Raw genomic sequence first — 15,774 nt, forward strand, 5'->3', positions numbered from 1 at the left:
TGAATCAAGTCATCAGTGTTCCAATGTTTATTGGATTAAGGCCCTTGCTAGTGGCCAAATTTGTTTTGACATGGACAACATACTGATTCATGACTTGTTTTCTTTGTTTGTCCTCTTTTGCTTTGTTTGTCCTCTTTTGTCTTTGCGCAGCTGTCAGATGGGATTCGCGTGTGGGATATCGGGGCGGGGAAACAACACACTGTCTTATTGGCTGATGGAGACTGTATGCAGCCAATCCTGTACTACAGCGGGCAGCAGGTGAAAGAAGTGGCAGAGCAAGCGGAGGAGGAGGAGCAGACCGGAGAGTACACACAGCAACCAGTGCTGCTGCCCTTTTGTATGAATGTGAGCAAGCCTTTGTCATCATTATCATCATCATCATCATCATCATCACTTCGAATTGCTATTGTATATAATAAACTATATTCTCAGATTAATGTGCTTTAAATTCTGTACATTGATGATGTGTTATCACTGTTATTTACATAACTTATGTCTCTTTTTATTGTGTGTGTGTGTGTGTGTGATAGTTGGGCTATGTAAGCAGTGTGTGTGCAGGTGGACGGACATGTGCGGCGCTGACGGATCGTAATGTAATGGGTTTTATTGCTAGTCTGCATGAGCTGGCGGCTGCAGAGAGAAAATATTACTGCAAACTCAGCAATATCAAGAGTCTTCTGCTCCAGCCATTGCTCAAACTGGGTATGACAGTGTGTGTGTGTGTGTGTGAGACAGTTTTTGTTCTCTGATTTAGACTTTCATTAACATATCTTCATTATAGCCCTGCACAAGCTATAAAATTATGGTCTAATTCAGTGAAAGTGAAATGAATGAAATAATTTACAATCTCTTGATGTATGCAACAAGGTTATTCTTTTTAACTAAATGTAAAACCATACAAAAATGTGTTACTTGAAATGAAACTGTTAAATGAAAAAAACCAAGGCAAAATTTCTCATTTTCATTTAAAGTTGAAGTACTAAAATAACTAAAACTAATAAATAACAATTATTAAATACTCTATAGACAATTTAATACAAATTACAAATATACAAAACATTTACATTATTTTGAACTCAAATTAAATAGAAAATATAAAAATATAATCTAATTCAAAATATTTATAGCAAAAACTATAATAGTATGTTAATGATGCTAAACTAACACCTATATACTATAATATAATATGGTGTAGATATTTAAAGATGGCTATCTGTAAGCCTTTTTTTATTAAATATTTTTTTATTATGCAGTTATACTTAAAACTAAGTATTTTTGTGTTCATAATTATTAGAAATGTTGCTCAATTTTTAGATATATAGCCCAAACCAAGAAATGTCTGTCCTGTGTGTCTGGATAATCATTTGGGATTTTTAGGTCTTACGTTATTTATTTTTCTTTTTTCTTTTTTTAAGATTCGCTAAGCTCCGGCCTCGGTCAGTCCACTGCAGGGCTGCTGCAAAATCTGATTGGACGACTGAGTCGGCTGTCTCAGCTCACGGGTCAAAACTCGGCCTTTCTCACCTCTTTCCTGCGGCGTTCACGTGATATACGAGGCCTTGTTATTCTTGACGACGCACATCTGTTCCTGGACACATATTCAGAGCAAGTATACAGCACACACACACGATCAAAGAATCTGAAGTCATGAAGTGGTTACCTCAGCGGATGGAATAAGACGTTGAATGTTGTTCGTTACCCAATGCTCATTAATAATGACATAACATGAAGTACAGGATTTAAATTTCTCTTTAAAGTGTACTGTGTAGATGTGTCACGACTCACGACGTTTAAATAGCATTGCCTGTTCGATGTTCATCAATTTGTTTTCGCCACTGGAAAGAGCCAGAGCACAAGACACCTGTTAAGTGCAGTCTGACCAAATAAACACAGTATCTTGAAATCAGATTACTGTAAATCTGCTGTGTTTCTGAATTTCAGGATGTTTTCAGCAAGTTATTTTCTCTACAGAGCGAATTAACTTCTAATTCAAAAGAAATATATTCCAGCTTTACATATTTAATACTTCTAATACGATGTATAATTGAAAAAAAAAATCCTCAAATGTCTTAGATCAGACAGAACCTCATTTGAACCTTTACGTTGTTCAAGATTATCATAAGTTTCGATTTTCTTTAAAAGTAATTATTTTTAAGAGTCAGAGATTTGGAATCAGTACTGGCAAGAGGTCAAAGGAGCTCTGAAGCCTGTCTTTGGGGTCGAGATTGACTTTACCTGCGAATTTTTATACTTGGGTAATATCCCCTCAGAGAGGTGGAACAGAAATGATAAGAAGTTATTGTTAATTCTCCTAGCAGCTAGAGTCAGAGATTTGATCCAGAATCGGATATCTCTAGTTGAGGGCTTTTCCCAAGTTTTCAGTGTGTAAGGTCCTGGAAAACCTGGAGAATTTTATTGATTTATATATTTTTTTTAAGTAACTGAAATGAAAGTGCCCCATTATGCTTATTATATATACGATATTACCTTTCATGCAGTATTGTTCCCCAAAATAAAAAAATAACCGATTCTGGACTGCCTGAAACGTGTCATCAATAATTCCAGTCTTACTTGCGCGAACCTTTGTAGGTTTGTAACAAATTTGCATAATGCCAATGGTCTTCGCTGGCTGCCCGCGAACAACTTTGACCGTCAAATGTTGTAGTTGTTGCTGAGACTGGAAGAGTTTGGTTCATACTGTCGACCTTTAAAATAGCATAATAGGGGCACTTTAAATAAAAGTCATCTCTTTTTTAAATACCTTTATTCTATTAACTAGATAGTACTCTTTCTGGCTGCAGTCTCTCTATACAGTCATTAAAATATATTATTCTGTAATAACAAATAATTTGTAAAAGTCATGGGAGTTTATTGTTCAAAAATGTTGTGCCCTTCTTCACAAGTCAGCTGGTTTTCTTAGCTGTAAAAATGCCCTTATCTTTCTAATTGTGTCATGCAGGTACTGTTGTGCTGTGGGTGATCTCTTAGTCATGGGAGGGTTCCAAGCCCTTGTCAAACCTTGCCAGTAAGTTGTATATGTGTGTGTAATGCCCTGTCCCAAATGCTTTCCAAAGCACTTGCTGCAAAACTCTAGATATGTGAAAATATCTCAAGTTAACATGATTACAGACTGATTTAGATTAACATTGTATTAATAATCTGTCTGTTTGACTCTGTTTTGAAGTGATGTGTTTGGCAAAGGGGCAGAGGTTGTTCAGAGGTTGTCTGAATGTTCTGAAGAGGGTTTGCCCTTGGCGGATGTTCTGCCACATCTCTTTTACCTGCCCATAAAGCACCTGCATGAATATGGACGACTGCTGCTGAAACTGGCTACCTGCTATGAGGTGGTGGGTACTTACTGGAAACACTGGAAAACTTGAATTTCACATCCATGTTTTCCAGTTTTATTGTTACAGCATGAAACCATAATGTGGTAATGTAAAGGAACATTGTAATGTTTTGCTGGCTCTGATTCGTCTTCATAAACAACTAATACAACAGTGGTCTGAGAAAATACTTGTTAGAACCACTTTTGACTGAAATGAACGACAAATAAAATTAAAATATCACCTAATATAAAACTTCTCATGAAGCATACAAAATGATAAACGCATCAAACCTGAAATATGTAATCTCATCACGATTAATCTCATCTAACATAAAAGTTTTTGTTTACATAACATATGTCTGTGTGCAATGCATGTCTGTGTATATATACATATACTCATAAATATATATGTATCAATATGTGTATGCGTGTGTATATACAGTGTGTGTGTCTGTATATATATATATATATATATATATATATACACACACACACACACACACACACACACACACACAAAGACATATATAATATATATAAATATAATAATATATACACATATAAAAGAACACATAAAATAATATTTATATAAATATGCCTTTCTTTTTTTCATTTTGTGTCATTTTTATTAATTATTCAGATTGGTCGGGTTACTAATTTTGTTACCAAATGATAAACTGAACCAACCTGAAAAAGCAAAAAAAAAAAAATATATATATATATATATATGTGTGTAATGAAAATTTTCATTCTATTCAAAAATAGCAATACTGGCAGAGCTGCAGTTTCCACTGATTTTCAGTCGAAACACTATCATTACACAAATCTCATTTCTGTCTCTGTTTGGCAGAGTTCTGTGGATTATCAGAAGCTGCAGGATGCCTGCTCAAAGTATGAGTCCATGGCTCTTCATCTGAAGAGGAGGAGGAAGGAAGCCGAGTGCACGCTCCACTTCTGGAAGAGCTTTCCTGGGAAGATGACCGTGAGTCACCTTGCTGTTGTCTCAGGCCCTTAGAAGCACTTTAATGCACACCACACAGCCAGGTGCCCTTCCGCCTGAGCAGATAGCAGATCCACTTGTGGAGGAGAGAGAGAACGTGAACGAAGTCGGGCTGTTAATTAAGAGTTCTCCTCTTTTCTCAGGACTCTCTTCGTAAACCATCCCGTCGGCTGATCTGTGAGAGCAGCAATAAGGCTTTGACTCTTCAGAACGCGGGCCGTTTTTCCGTCAACTGGTTCATGCTGTTCAACGATGCGCTTGTTCACGCACAGGTTTGCCTCTTTATATGTACGTTTCACCGCCATTTCAGTATCGTTTCTGCTTTATCTCTGCCTTTTCTGTTGGTTTCATGCTTCTTTCCTTTACTCAATGCTTTCACTTCTTTTTTTATATTCGCTTATAGGGCCAGACTAACAATCTGTTTCCAATGACTGATGTTTTAGTGATGTTTATCTTTGTTTTGGTAGGGCATGGTCCCCTATAAGAGTCTTGTAAGTATGGGCTGTATGAATGAAGAGTTTCCTCCATAGCATACTGTCCCCTAGTGCCCAAGGATGCACCCTACAGCTGTAGTGTTTAGTCAATGCTTCTGTTAAAGGAATATTAGCAGTTAAATAAAGCTTTTTTTTAATGCTTGAGGCATCCAATTAATCCGAAAATAATTTTGACTCGTCCTACAATAAAAAAAGGAATATGTGTATGCTAATCAGTGTTTATTTTATTTCAAGTAATTATTGTTTTACTTTTAAATTTAGTTAACTATAATAACTAATGCACTTACAATAGAAGTCTATGGGGAAAGTCAGTTTGAAGTAAGACTTAATTTCAAGGTGGATGAATTTCTGATTATGCGTTGCATACTTAAAGAATAGTTCACTTCAAAATGAAAATGCTGTCATCATTTAATCACCCTCAAGTTGTTTCAAACCTGAATTAATTTCTTTCTTCTGCTGAACACAAAGGAAGATATTTTGAAGAATGTCAGTGACCAGACAGTTGATGGACCCCACTGACAGTTTGGTTACCGACATTCTTCAAAATATATATTTTTTTTGTTCAGCAGAAGAAAGAAATTCATACAGGTTTGAAACAACTTGAGGGTGAGTAAATGATGACAGCATTTTCATTTTGAAATGAACTAATCCTTTAATTCCTGTGGGTGGAGGTTTGCTCCGCCAAAAAGTACTTTATTGATAGTTAGTTACGTCAGTTATCTCATATTATTATCCTTTTGCAACAGTGTGGCTGTTTCATGTTTTAAACAACTAAATTGTTGTGCTGTACAGTCACTCCATAGGCTTCCATTTGAAGCATTTAGTTAAATTTATTTGCACGATATAAAATGTATACAATAATAACTAGAAAATAGAATCCATATACTGTGCGGGGAGAGACAGAAACCCCAAAAGTGCTTATTTAAAGCCTCCACCTATATAACAAATAAAAAAAAGAATTATGAAATTAAAGAAAGAGCTAAATTACAATAACAAATATATAAATGTACTGCATCAAGTTAATTACAACATATATCAAAACCCCCAAAATAATGTACACCAAAAACAAACCCTATAGGGTACATAAAATACATTTTAAAAAGCGTATTACTCAAACTGATGGACGAATCAAAATGATTTTCTGTGGCCGCAGATGCTGTCAGGAAAACTTAAGTTGTATTTAACTCTAAATATTCCTTTAAAGAGAATGTAATCAATTATTATAAATGACGTATATTTGTAATAGTTTGAGTTCAGTTTGAACCTGTAGTTTTGACAAATTCCTGTAGTGCTTACACTCTACCTTGTCCAAAATGTCTTGTTTCTGCGTGGTATAAAACTCTAGTAAGATGACAGTACATCTGGTTGGGTACATTCCAAGGCTTCCTGCTTGCCAAACCCTTTGTTAAAGATATGTTATAACACTTATGCATAATTGTACCTGTATCTGGTTGTAATTTAAGGGGCATGTTGTGCTGGATGGTTTTATGTTATACAGTAGTGGTTCTGTTTAATGCCGATTCTTGTCTTAGTGAATGTATCAGTATTTGAGATGATAATCCATTATTTTTATCCCTGTTTTTTTTTTCCCTTGACACCTCTTACAGTGTATATATGTGTCTGTTTGTCTTTCATCAGCATTATTCCTTTCCATCCTAAAAGAACAAAAATATGCTCTTAGGAAAAAGAACAATGTTCAATATTTCACATTTTAAAAAACTACAGTTATGTAAGTCAACAACTGTAAATCGATTTACAGTTGGTTTACCAGATACAGTTTAGCATGACACTTGTAAATAAACCATATGACATCCGAAATCTAAATTTCAGATATTCAGATTCTATACTTTTTTCCCAAAATTAATAAAATTAATAAAATACAAATCTAAATGAAGTCCTTAAAGTGAGCCTACAAGTGAATTTAGGCATCATACACTGCCGTTCAGAAACTTAAGGTCTGTATGTTTTTTTTTTTTTTTTAAAGAAATTAATACTTTGAATAAATTGATCAGTAAAGACATTTACATTGTTCAAAAGAAGTGGTTTTCAAATGCTGTTCTTTTGAAACGTTCTAAAAATGTAGCACGATTTCCACAAAAATATTAAGCAGCACAACTGGTTTCAACTGTTAGAATAATAAGAAATGTTTTTCGCTCACCAAATTAGCATATTAGAATGATTTCTTAGGGATCATGTGACACTGAAGACTAGAGTAATGATGGTAAAAATTCAGCTTTGCTTCACAGGAGTAAATTACATTTTAAAATATATTCAAATAGAAAAAAGTTATTTTATATTGCAATAATATTTTGCAGTATTACATTTTTTTTCCTTTATTTTTGATCAGTGCAGATAAATGCAGCCTTGGTGAGAAAACAAAAGAATCTTTAAAATTTTTGAACAGTAGTCATTTTGACATTTGCCATAGATTACTTTTTTTTAAAAGTTATTAGTGTTTTTAAACACCTTTGAGTGAGGCAAAGGTAATCTAAATGAAAAAAAAAAATGGGGGAAATGCATGCACAATTAAATATTCAATAAATATATATATATATATATATAGATCTCCTAATATCTGCTGATAACTGATATGGTACTGATATATTGTGCATCACTGATCAGGAATGGGCAGCAGAATTGTGTACATTCCTAGTGCATTCATTTTCAGGATATTGTTCTTGCTTTAGTTATTTCTTTTTTTTAATCCCTCCCAGTTTTCCACTCATCACATCTTCCCATTGGCTACTCTGTGGGTGGAGCCGATTCCTGAGGAGAACACGGCCCTGTGAGTGTGCCAGTCATTCATATTAGCATTATTGAGCAGTAAAGTGTATATAAAACCACATATACAGAGTGTTGATTTGTGTTGTTTTGTGCAGATATGGTTTAAAAGTGACTTCACCAGAAGAGACATTCACTCTGCTGGCCTCGTCCCCGGCTGAAAAGGTAGACCCAGCTTGACTCGAAATGATAATGAGCTTTACAGAAACGAACATGCATAGTTGGTTAAACGGTGATGTCCTGCTTCCCAGGCGAAGTGGTTTCGTTCTATAAACCAGGCGGTGGAGCAGGCGCTTAGCGGACTGGGGCATGATGGGATACCGCCTTCTACAGGGGTGACACAGAGAGCAGACCCGCCCATTTCACGGACGGCATCGTACACGTTCTACAAAGACAGTCGGCTCAAGGAGGCCACGTATGAGGGTCGTTGGGTCTCAGGGAAACCCCACGGGCGGTAGGTCATTGGACAGGGAACTGTGGGTGTGAAAGTCTTCTTAAAAGAGAGATGAGGATGATGATTGGCTATGTGTGTATTCTAGGGGCATGGTCAAATGGCTCGATGGACGAATGTACACAGGGACATTCAAGAATGGCCTTGAAGATGGGTTCGTTTTTTCAGATTATTATGCTGACTTCTCTTATTTTCCATTTCTGGAAATATTTCAATTATTGTTTCCTTTGCAGATTTGGAGATTATGTTGTGCCGAACAAAAACCTGAACAGCTGTGATCATTACCAAGGGCAATGGAAGGATGGCAAGATGCACGGCTTTGGAACATTCAGGTTGGTGGTTATGTGTTTATATTATTTTTCTGTAATTTAATGGTTTATTTCTGTATTTACACTACCGTTTTTAAAAGGTTTGGGTCTGTACGATTTTTTTATGTTTTTGAAAGAAGTCTCTTATGCTCACAAAGTCTGTATTTCTTTAATCAAAAATACAATAAAAACAGTAATATTGTGAAATATGATTACAATTTTTATTTTATATAAATTCAAATATAATTTCTGTGATGGAAAGTGCAAGTCTTTTGAGATTTGCTAAGTCAAATAAATAGAAAAAATTTTAATAAAAAAACAAATATAAACTGTACTGACAGAGAGAGTGTGCGTTTGTGTTCAGGTATGTATCTGGTGAAGTGTATGAGGGCTCGTTTCAAGATAACATGCGTCATGGCCATGGGATGTTGCGTAGCGGGAAGCTGAATTCCACCTCTCCCAGTGTCTTCATCGGCCAATGGCAGTACGACAAAAAATCTGGCTATGGAGTTTTTGATGACATCACCAGGTATGCAAATAGACAAGAAGGGTTGAGGTCGCATAATGGTTGTGGCATTTATATGACTTGAATTGAAATGTATTAAAGTCCCCCTGTAATCAATAATTAACCCCTTAAAACTCATCTTTGATCACCAAAATTACATATTTAAAAGTTTTTTTCCTTGAAAACAAATGTCTTCATGCCTTAAAGGGATATTTCACCGCTGGAAAGATGAATGAGTATTTAAATTGGGTCATTTATGTAGTAGAAATGTGAAATTATTTTAGAAGTTGGTGCCTTCTAGACTGAGAAAAGCCAGAAAATGTATTTTTGGCTCATGTGGATGAAAGACAACAACTCCCAGAATGCACTTGATTCGCTGCCCTACGAGGCCACTCCCAAGCCACGCCTACCGGTTACAGAGGGCAGTATCGGAAGAAATGATACAACTAGGCTATAGTTGACTCGAAACTGAAAAGACGCCGTTTTATCGTGAAATCCCACCCCCTGTGGGCGGGTTGAAAACATGCGGAACGAGCTCCTACTGCTGGCTGTAGTCTCTAGCCTCTGGCCAAAAATGCAATTGACGATTTTTGCGTCATCTGAGTTTTTTTTCCAGACACACAATACAGAAATCTCTCGTCTCAGGGGGACATGAGGGAGGGAAGCACGGTCATTCGAAAATACTACCGGGTTTCTACTGATACAAAGCTTAATGCTAATCGGTGAAGTATCCCTTTAAAATAGCTTGAATATAACTCTACACTCTTGCCTCATTTAGTATACACGGTTTTATGAATATGCAAATTAGCCCTGCACCCACTCACTCGCACCAGCTCAGAGATCCACTCGTTGACGTGATTGGTTACAAGGTAGTTTGTGACGTCAGAAACACCAGTGATTTCAAACCGTGTTTTTGAGACTGTCTTTGGTTCACTGCAGTTTTAAGAAGAAAATACTCCGCAATGGTAGTTCAAAGCATATTAAAAACACCACATAGACATATAAACAACATCAAAAACTTGTTTTTCACCACAGGGGGTCTTTAAACATATTACACACTTTAAGACAAGAGTAAGTATATGTGCTCTATACTAACTGTTGTTTGTGTCAGAGGGGAGAAGTACATGGGCATGTGGCTGGATGATCAGCGTCAGGGGAACGGAGTTGTTGTTACACAATTCGGCCTCTACTATGAAGGTGCTTTTAGCAACAACAAAATGATGGTGAGGTTCACATACACACATTTGGTTTTATTTAAGCAAAGTAGGTACTGTATGATAAGCCATGCTTGATTATGACTATATTCACAATATATAATGGCCTCTTGAGCATTATTGCTTTTATTTAACAGTTATCACACAATATTTATCAAATATTATGGATATGATTTTTTTGTTAAAATTATATTTGAATAAGTGCCATTTTTTCACTACAGAATATAGCTCCTGTTTTTTCCCCACACATTAGGTTTTACTGTTTTTGAACCTACAAAAATGACAAAACCTGACATAAGCACAATTACAGACTTTTTTGCTAGTAAAGTATAAAAAATAACTTTTTTGCTAATCTTGTAATTTGTTTCTCTCCAAGGGGACTGGGGTGCTACTGTCTGAAGATGACACCACATTTGAAGGGGAATTTTCAGAAGACTGGACTCTAAATGGAAAGGTGATTTATAATGCTCACAAACACTTAGTATGCCCACACATCTACACTAGCGTTCAAAGTTTGGGGTCATTAATAAATATTTTTTTAAAGAATTTTTTTTAAAGAACTCTTTTTGAAAATGTTCTATTCATCAAAGAATCCTGAAATTCTTTTATCACGGTTTCCACAAAAATGTTACACAGCATTGAAGATAATAGGAAATGTCTTGAGCAGCAAATCAGCATATCAGAATGATTTCTGAAGGATCATGTGACACTGGAGACTGGAGTAATGATGCTAAAAATTCAGCTTTGCCAAAACAGGAATAAATTGCATTTAAAAATATATTAAAACAGAAAGCTGTTTTTTAAAATTGCAACAGCTTTGAATTTATATATATCAAAATAGAAAGTTTTTTTTAAATTGTAATAATATTTCACAATATTAGTGTTTTGCAGACCTTGTGAGCACAAGTCTTACAGTCTTACAAAACAAGTCTTACAGATTCCTAAACTTTTAAAGGTGCAGTTAGCAATTTTAGAAAAATGCTCTTGAAAATTAAAATGAACACCTAAACAAATTTTTGTGTGAATATTTGCTGATTTCTGTTCTGTGTGTGCTGAAATGTTTTTTATACATAGTCCTGGCTGTGTAAATAGGAGAAAAAAGAACAGAAAAACATTCTTGTAGGCAATCATCATCAGTATTCGCTCATGATGGGGGAGGAGAAAGAGTGAGCAAGAGGAAGATTTGTATATTACCAAAGAGGAAAAGGTCAGAAGAATATAATTGGAAGAAAAAGGGTTACAATCAGGCAAATGCTTTAGAACCCGCATTAATACTGGAGAAGCTTTCCAGCATTGGAGAGACATAAGCCGCGTTTCCATTACCCTTCAAATTGCGCAATTTGAAATTGCGAATTGAAAATACGGCCAATGGAAACATGTCAATTTCACAAAAACTCCCGTTTATCGCAAAAAAAGCTTTTACAGGAAAAAATAATACATTTTTAAATAAAAAAATAAAGTTTAGTCGCATAACATCGGTTAATGGAAACGGCGTCATTTCACAATAGTTTTTGTCGACATTTAGAAAAATACCGCAAAAGTTTTGCGTAAATCTGTAATGGAAACGCGCCTAAAGACAGCAAGAAGGCTTGAAAACAAGCCTTTCCTTATTTTGGAGGCGGAGCAATGAGGGGAGTGGTGTGTTTGTTTGGGTGTCGATTTCAAATATCAACAGTGTTTATCAAAAATCGCTTACTGCACCTTTAAATGGTGGTTTATGTTCACACAAACAAGCCTGTTATCTTCTCTTTCTGCAGGGCATGTTGACCATGCCGAATGGAGACTATATTGAAGGCTCTTTTAGTGGGGTTTGGGGAACCGGGCTAAAGATGTCAGGTTCCTACTACAAACCCAGCCTCTACGACTCAGACAAGGAGAAGGCTCATGCACTGTAAGAGCATGTGTTGAACTGTGTAGCATATTCAAATGTTAAGTGACATTGTCATTTTTGATGGAGAGCCTTTATCTATGTGTGATTGTGATTGTCTGCAGTAAATTGGGCAGGTTAGCAGTTCACTCCGAAGACAAGTGGAAGGCCGTGTTCGTGGAGTGCTGGAACAGGCTAGGTTGTGATTCTCCCGGACAAGGGCAAACCACTGCAGCGTGGGACAACATTGCTGTAGCGCTCACTGCTAACCTGAGACAGCAAAGAGACAGGTACACTTAAACACACATGCACTCACAGTTGATTCCAGTAGAGCCTGACATAAGCATGTTGCTAAGCTGACAACCAAGTACTCTAAGCAGAAAAAATGAGATGGTCCTCACTGCAGAACACGAAATCCAGGGGGAGGAGTTGGATCCAGATCCAACTCCTCCCACCTTACATTTACCTAAACCTACCCATCTCCACCCCCTGATCCCTAAACCCACCCTTAAACCTACCAATCTCCACCCCTTAGATCTGGATCCAACTCCGCCCCCTGGATCTTGTGTACTGCAGTGAGGTGCTACTGGAAAAAATGGCAACCCTTGTACAAAAAAAAAAAAAGTGGTTTGCCCTTGTACTTCCTATAGGTAGTTGCATGTACTTACCATAGTAATAGCAGTAAATTATTCATAATTACATGCAACTACCTATAGGAAGTACATGTAGTTGCTTAATATTACTCAGTACTTAAATATATAATTACACTGTAATAATGACACCTTAAAATAAAGTGTAACCAAAGGGTAGGGCTTAAATGGATAATTGCTGCTGTGACTGGTATTCTTTATTAGTTTTTTTTTCCACAACAGCTACATCACCTTGTCCTGTCGTTAAAGTAGTGCATATTTGCATATATGAATAATCATTTAAAGCGTATTGCATGTTTTATACACAGCGAAATTCCAGAATTGGCAGCAAGCAGGCTATCTAGATAGCGTGGTGAATGTTTATATGGTTGTCAATGAATAGGATGCTAAATATCATTTTGGTTTTAATAAGATTTTCCCAATAAATAGGCAAGAATAAACCTGGTGTCTTCCTTGATTCCTGATCTTTCCGACAACAAATCACTTGAATGCGACGATCTTGTAATCATGACTTCAGAAGTGGGAAGTAGGACATTTCAAATAGCACCTGAACATGTGTGTTTGTTTTTTAGTCCGGAGTTGCTGAGTCGCTCTCATCACAAAACGCTGGAGAGTCTTGAGTTTATCCCTCATCATGTGGGTCCTGTGACTTTAGAGGTGTATCACACAATCCGCCGGTACCTCGTCAAGGTAAGCATTGCCACTTGTCGTCAATTAACTGATAATAACCACATTTTCTTATCATAATAATGTCTTTCCAATGTATTTTGTCCCTCTTTGCTCCTTTAGGAGTTGTGTGATGATTTTGCACTATATGTCACTGACCCCTTATGTTTGACCCTAGGCATGTGATACCCCACTGCATCCTCTGGGTCGACTGGTGGAGACATTGGTTTCGGTGTACCGTATGACATATGTTGGTGTTGGGGCCAACCGCAGATTACTGCCCCAGGCCGTCAATGAGATCAAGTCCTATCTCAGCCGCATCTTCCAGCTCGTCAGGTAAGTGCGTGAGCCAAACTGACAACAAAGTCTGTTTTAAAAGTCTTTCCATTAATATTTATGTGTGTGTGTTTGTGTTTAGATTCCTCTTCCCTGATCTGCCTGAGGAAGGAGGTTCATTGGCTGACCCTCCAAAAGAGACGGGCGGCTCAGACCCTGCTGGGAAGCAGCTTGAGTCTCCTAAACCCGGGTATGTAAGATATCATGATCTCATCAGATATAATATTATCAGAAAAATAATACCTTGACCAAATTCTGATATTACAGTGTGAGTAATTTTATTTTATACAACTGTAATTGTTTGTCACAGTTAGCTTTTTTTACTGGGAGTGAAACAAAAAATGCTTACATATTAAATCACCATGAGGTAATACTTATATTTGATAAATTAGTAAATGAAAAGTACTTAATCTGATTTGATTTATTTCTCTTTTTATTTGGAACTTGATAGGCGCAAACACTGAAAGCCCATTTCCACCGCATAAGAAAGAAATCATGCTTTGATAATCATAAGTATGACATCAAAAGTTGAAATTATGACATACAAAGTCATAATTATGATAAAAGTTTAAATTGACACAGTTGAGATATAATTTCGACTTTTTATATCATTGACTTTTTATCTCATAATTTTGACCTTTTATCTCATACTTTTATAAATTCAGATGATTTTCCTGTGCTTTTATGAGCTGTTGTCTTTAACACATTATTTTTTTAGTAGTCATATGATGTGTTGTGTGTGTGTGTGGCAGGTGTGTGGTCAGCAGCTCTGCTCTCCTCCTGCCGGTGCTGTTGCCACGTCTCTATCCTCCTCTCTTCACTCTCTACGCTTTAGAGAAAGAGAAGGAGGATGATGTGTACTGGGAGTGTGTGCTCCGACTCAACAAACAACCAGACCTGGCGCTGCTCGCCTTCCTCGGGGTGCAACAGTGAGTCCCACACACAACTACAATGAGACATACTTGGATTTGATTATCCTGTAGTGATCCATCTTACTGCCACTAACAACTGTTTTCATAGGAAGTTCTGGCCTGTGACTATTACAGTACATGGAGAAAAACAACAGGTATTTAAAAATGTCCTTTTATAAGTGCTTTTTAAAGTGCCCCTATTATGCTTTTTCAGATATTTCTTTTCGTGTAGTGTAATATAGCTGTTTGTGAATGTAAGGTCTGCAAAGTTTCAAAATGCACCATAAATGAAGCTATTATCTTCCAAACGAAAGAACCGATTCTGAACTTCCTGAAATAAGTCGTCAGAAATTCCAGTCTGTCTTTGTGCATGAACGTACATAGGTTTGTACAAAAATTTGCATAGTGTTGGGAAAAGTTACTTTTAAAAGTAATGCATTACAATATTGCGATACTCCCTAAAAAGTAACTAATTGTGTTACTTAGTTACTTTTTATGGAAAGTAATGTGTTACTTTACTTATGCGTTGCTTTTTCTTACCTGGGCTGGGCTGGGCTTGCTTGTATAATATTCTGAGTTTGTGTTTCATTTTGTTTATTCATTTTGAGGAATACTGAATCTGTTTTTGTGCAAGTGAGATGAGTAAATGCATGTTCACATTTAGTCTAGAACTACAATAAGCATCATGTTCACGCAGCGCACACAACACCTCTGCACTTACTCACAATTTCTCTCAATATGGGGACAGGAGAGGTGTCAGTCAATACAATACATGGAAAAATAACTTATTTTGAAAAAGTAACTCAGAGATTTTGTTGTAAATTTAAAAGTAATGTTACTTTACTAGTTATTTGAAAAAGTAATCTGATTACATAACTCAGATTACTTGTAATACTTGTAATACTTGTAATACGTTAACCCAACACTGGTCATTGGTATCTAATTTGACCATTAAAGTGTTTTTGACCTTGGATGCATGTAAACCTGTTATAAAATAGCATAATGGGGCACTTTAATACGTCTCATAAAACTCTCATTGAAGGCAAAATGCTGATTATACCTGAAATAAGAACCTGGAACGTGAAGCAATATTCATGGAAATATTTTGGGTGTTGGTGTGTAGGTTCTCTCAAGCACTAAAGACGCCTGTTTTGCCTCAGCGGTTGAGACTTTACAGCAAATAAGGTTGGATTTTTTTTTTTTGTCTGATAACTTTTGTAGTTTCTCTCTCTGGTATGTTTTTTGCAAGTTTTTTTTTCTCTT

General features: G+C 36.3%; 1 protein-coding gene across 5 annotated transcripts in view; it reads left to right on the top strand.

Annotated features, from left to right (window-relative positions):
- als2b (alsin Rho guanine nucleotide exchange factor ALS2 b) overlaps window positions 1-15,774 on the top strand; it is a 30,805-nt gene that overhangs the window by 12,121 nt on the left and 2,910 nt on the right. For 3 of the 5 annotated variants that reach the window (XM_084424817.1, XM_084424818.1, XM_084424815.1), the window contains 24 exons: window positions 151-345; window positions 531-702; window positions 1,416-1,605; window positions 2,960-3,025; window positions 3,185-3,347; window positions 4,179-4,310; window positions 4,472-4,600; window positions 4,796-4,819; window positions 7,537-7,607; window positions 7,702-7,768; window positions 7,855-8,057; window positions 8,143-8,208; window positions 8,288-8,386; window positions 8,727-8,891; window positions 9,979-10,090; window positions 10,458-10,535; window positions 11,839-11,972; window positions 12,074-12,238; window positions 13,171-13,288; window positions 13,443-13,600; window positions 13,683-13,790; window positions 14,353-14,529; window positions 14,621-14,666; window positions 15,635-15,696. In XM_084424817.1, coding sequence (XP_084280943.1) covers window positions 151-345; window positions 531-702; window positions 1,416-1,605; window positions 2,960-3,025; window positions 3,185-3,347; window positions 4,179-4,310; window positions 4,472-4,600; window positions 4,796-4,819; window positions 7,537-7,607; window positions 7,702-7,768; window positions 7,855-8,057; window positions 8,143-8,208; window positions 8,288-8,386; window positions 8,727-8,891; window positions 9,979-10,090; window positions 10,458-10,535; window positions 11,839-11,972; window positions 12,074-12,238; window positions 13,171-13,288; window positions 13,443-13,600; window positions 13,683-13,790; window positions 14,353-14,529; window positions 14,621-14,666; window positions 15,635-15,696 — 2,900 coding nt within the window. The remainder of the gene's footprint in view (window positions 1-150; window positions 346-530; window positions 703-1,415; window positions 1,606-2,959; window positions 3,026-3,184; window positions 3,348-4,178; window positions 4,311-4,471; window positions 4,601-4,795; window positions 4,820-7,536; window positions 7,608-7,701; window positions 7,769-7,854; window positions 8,058-8,142; window positions 8,209-8,287; window positions 8,387-8,726; window positions 8,892-9,978; window positions 10,091-10,457; window positions 10,536-11,838; window positions 11,973-12,073; window positions 12,239-13,170; window positions 13,289-13,442; window positions 13,601-13,682; window positions 13,791-14,352; window positions 14,530-14,620; window positions 14,667-15,634; window positions 15,697-15,774) is intronic. The other 2 variants (XM_084424819.1, XM_084424816.1) reach the window with 1 other exon arrangement.

The sequence above is a fragment of the Rutilus rutilus genome (genome assembly GCF_951802725.1).
Source record: "Rutilus rutilus genome assembly, chromosome: 12".
Lineage (NCBI taxonomy): Eukaryota > Metazoa > Chordata > Actinopteri > Cypriniformes > Leuciscidae > Rutilus > Rutilus rutilus.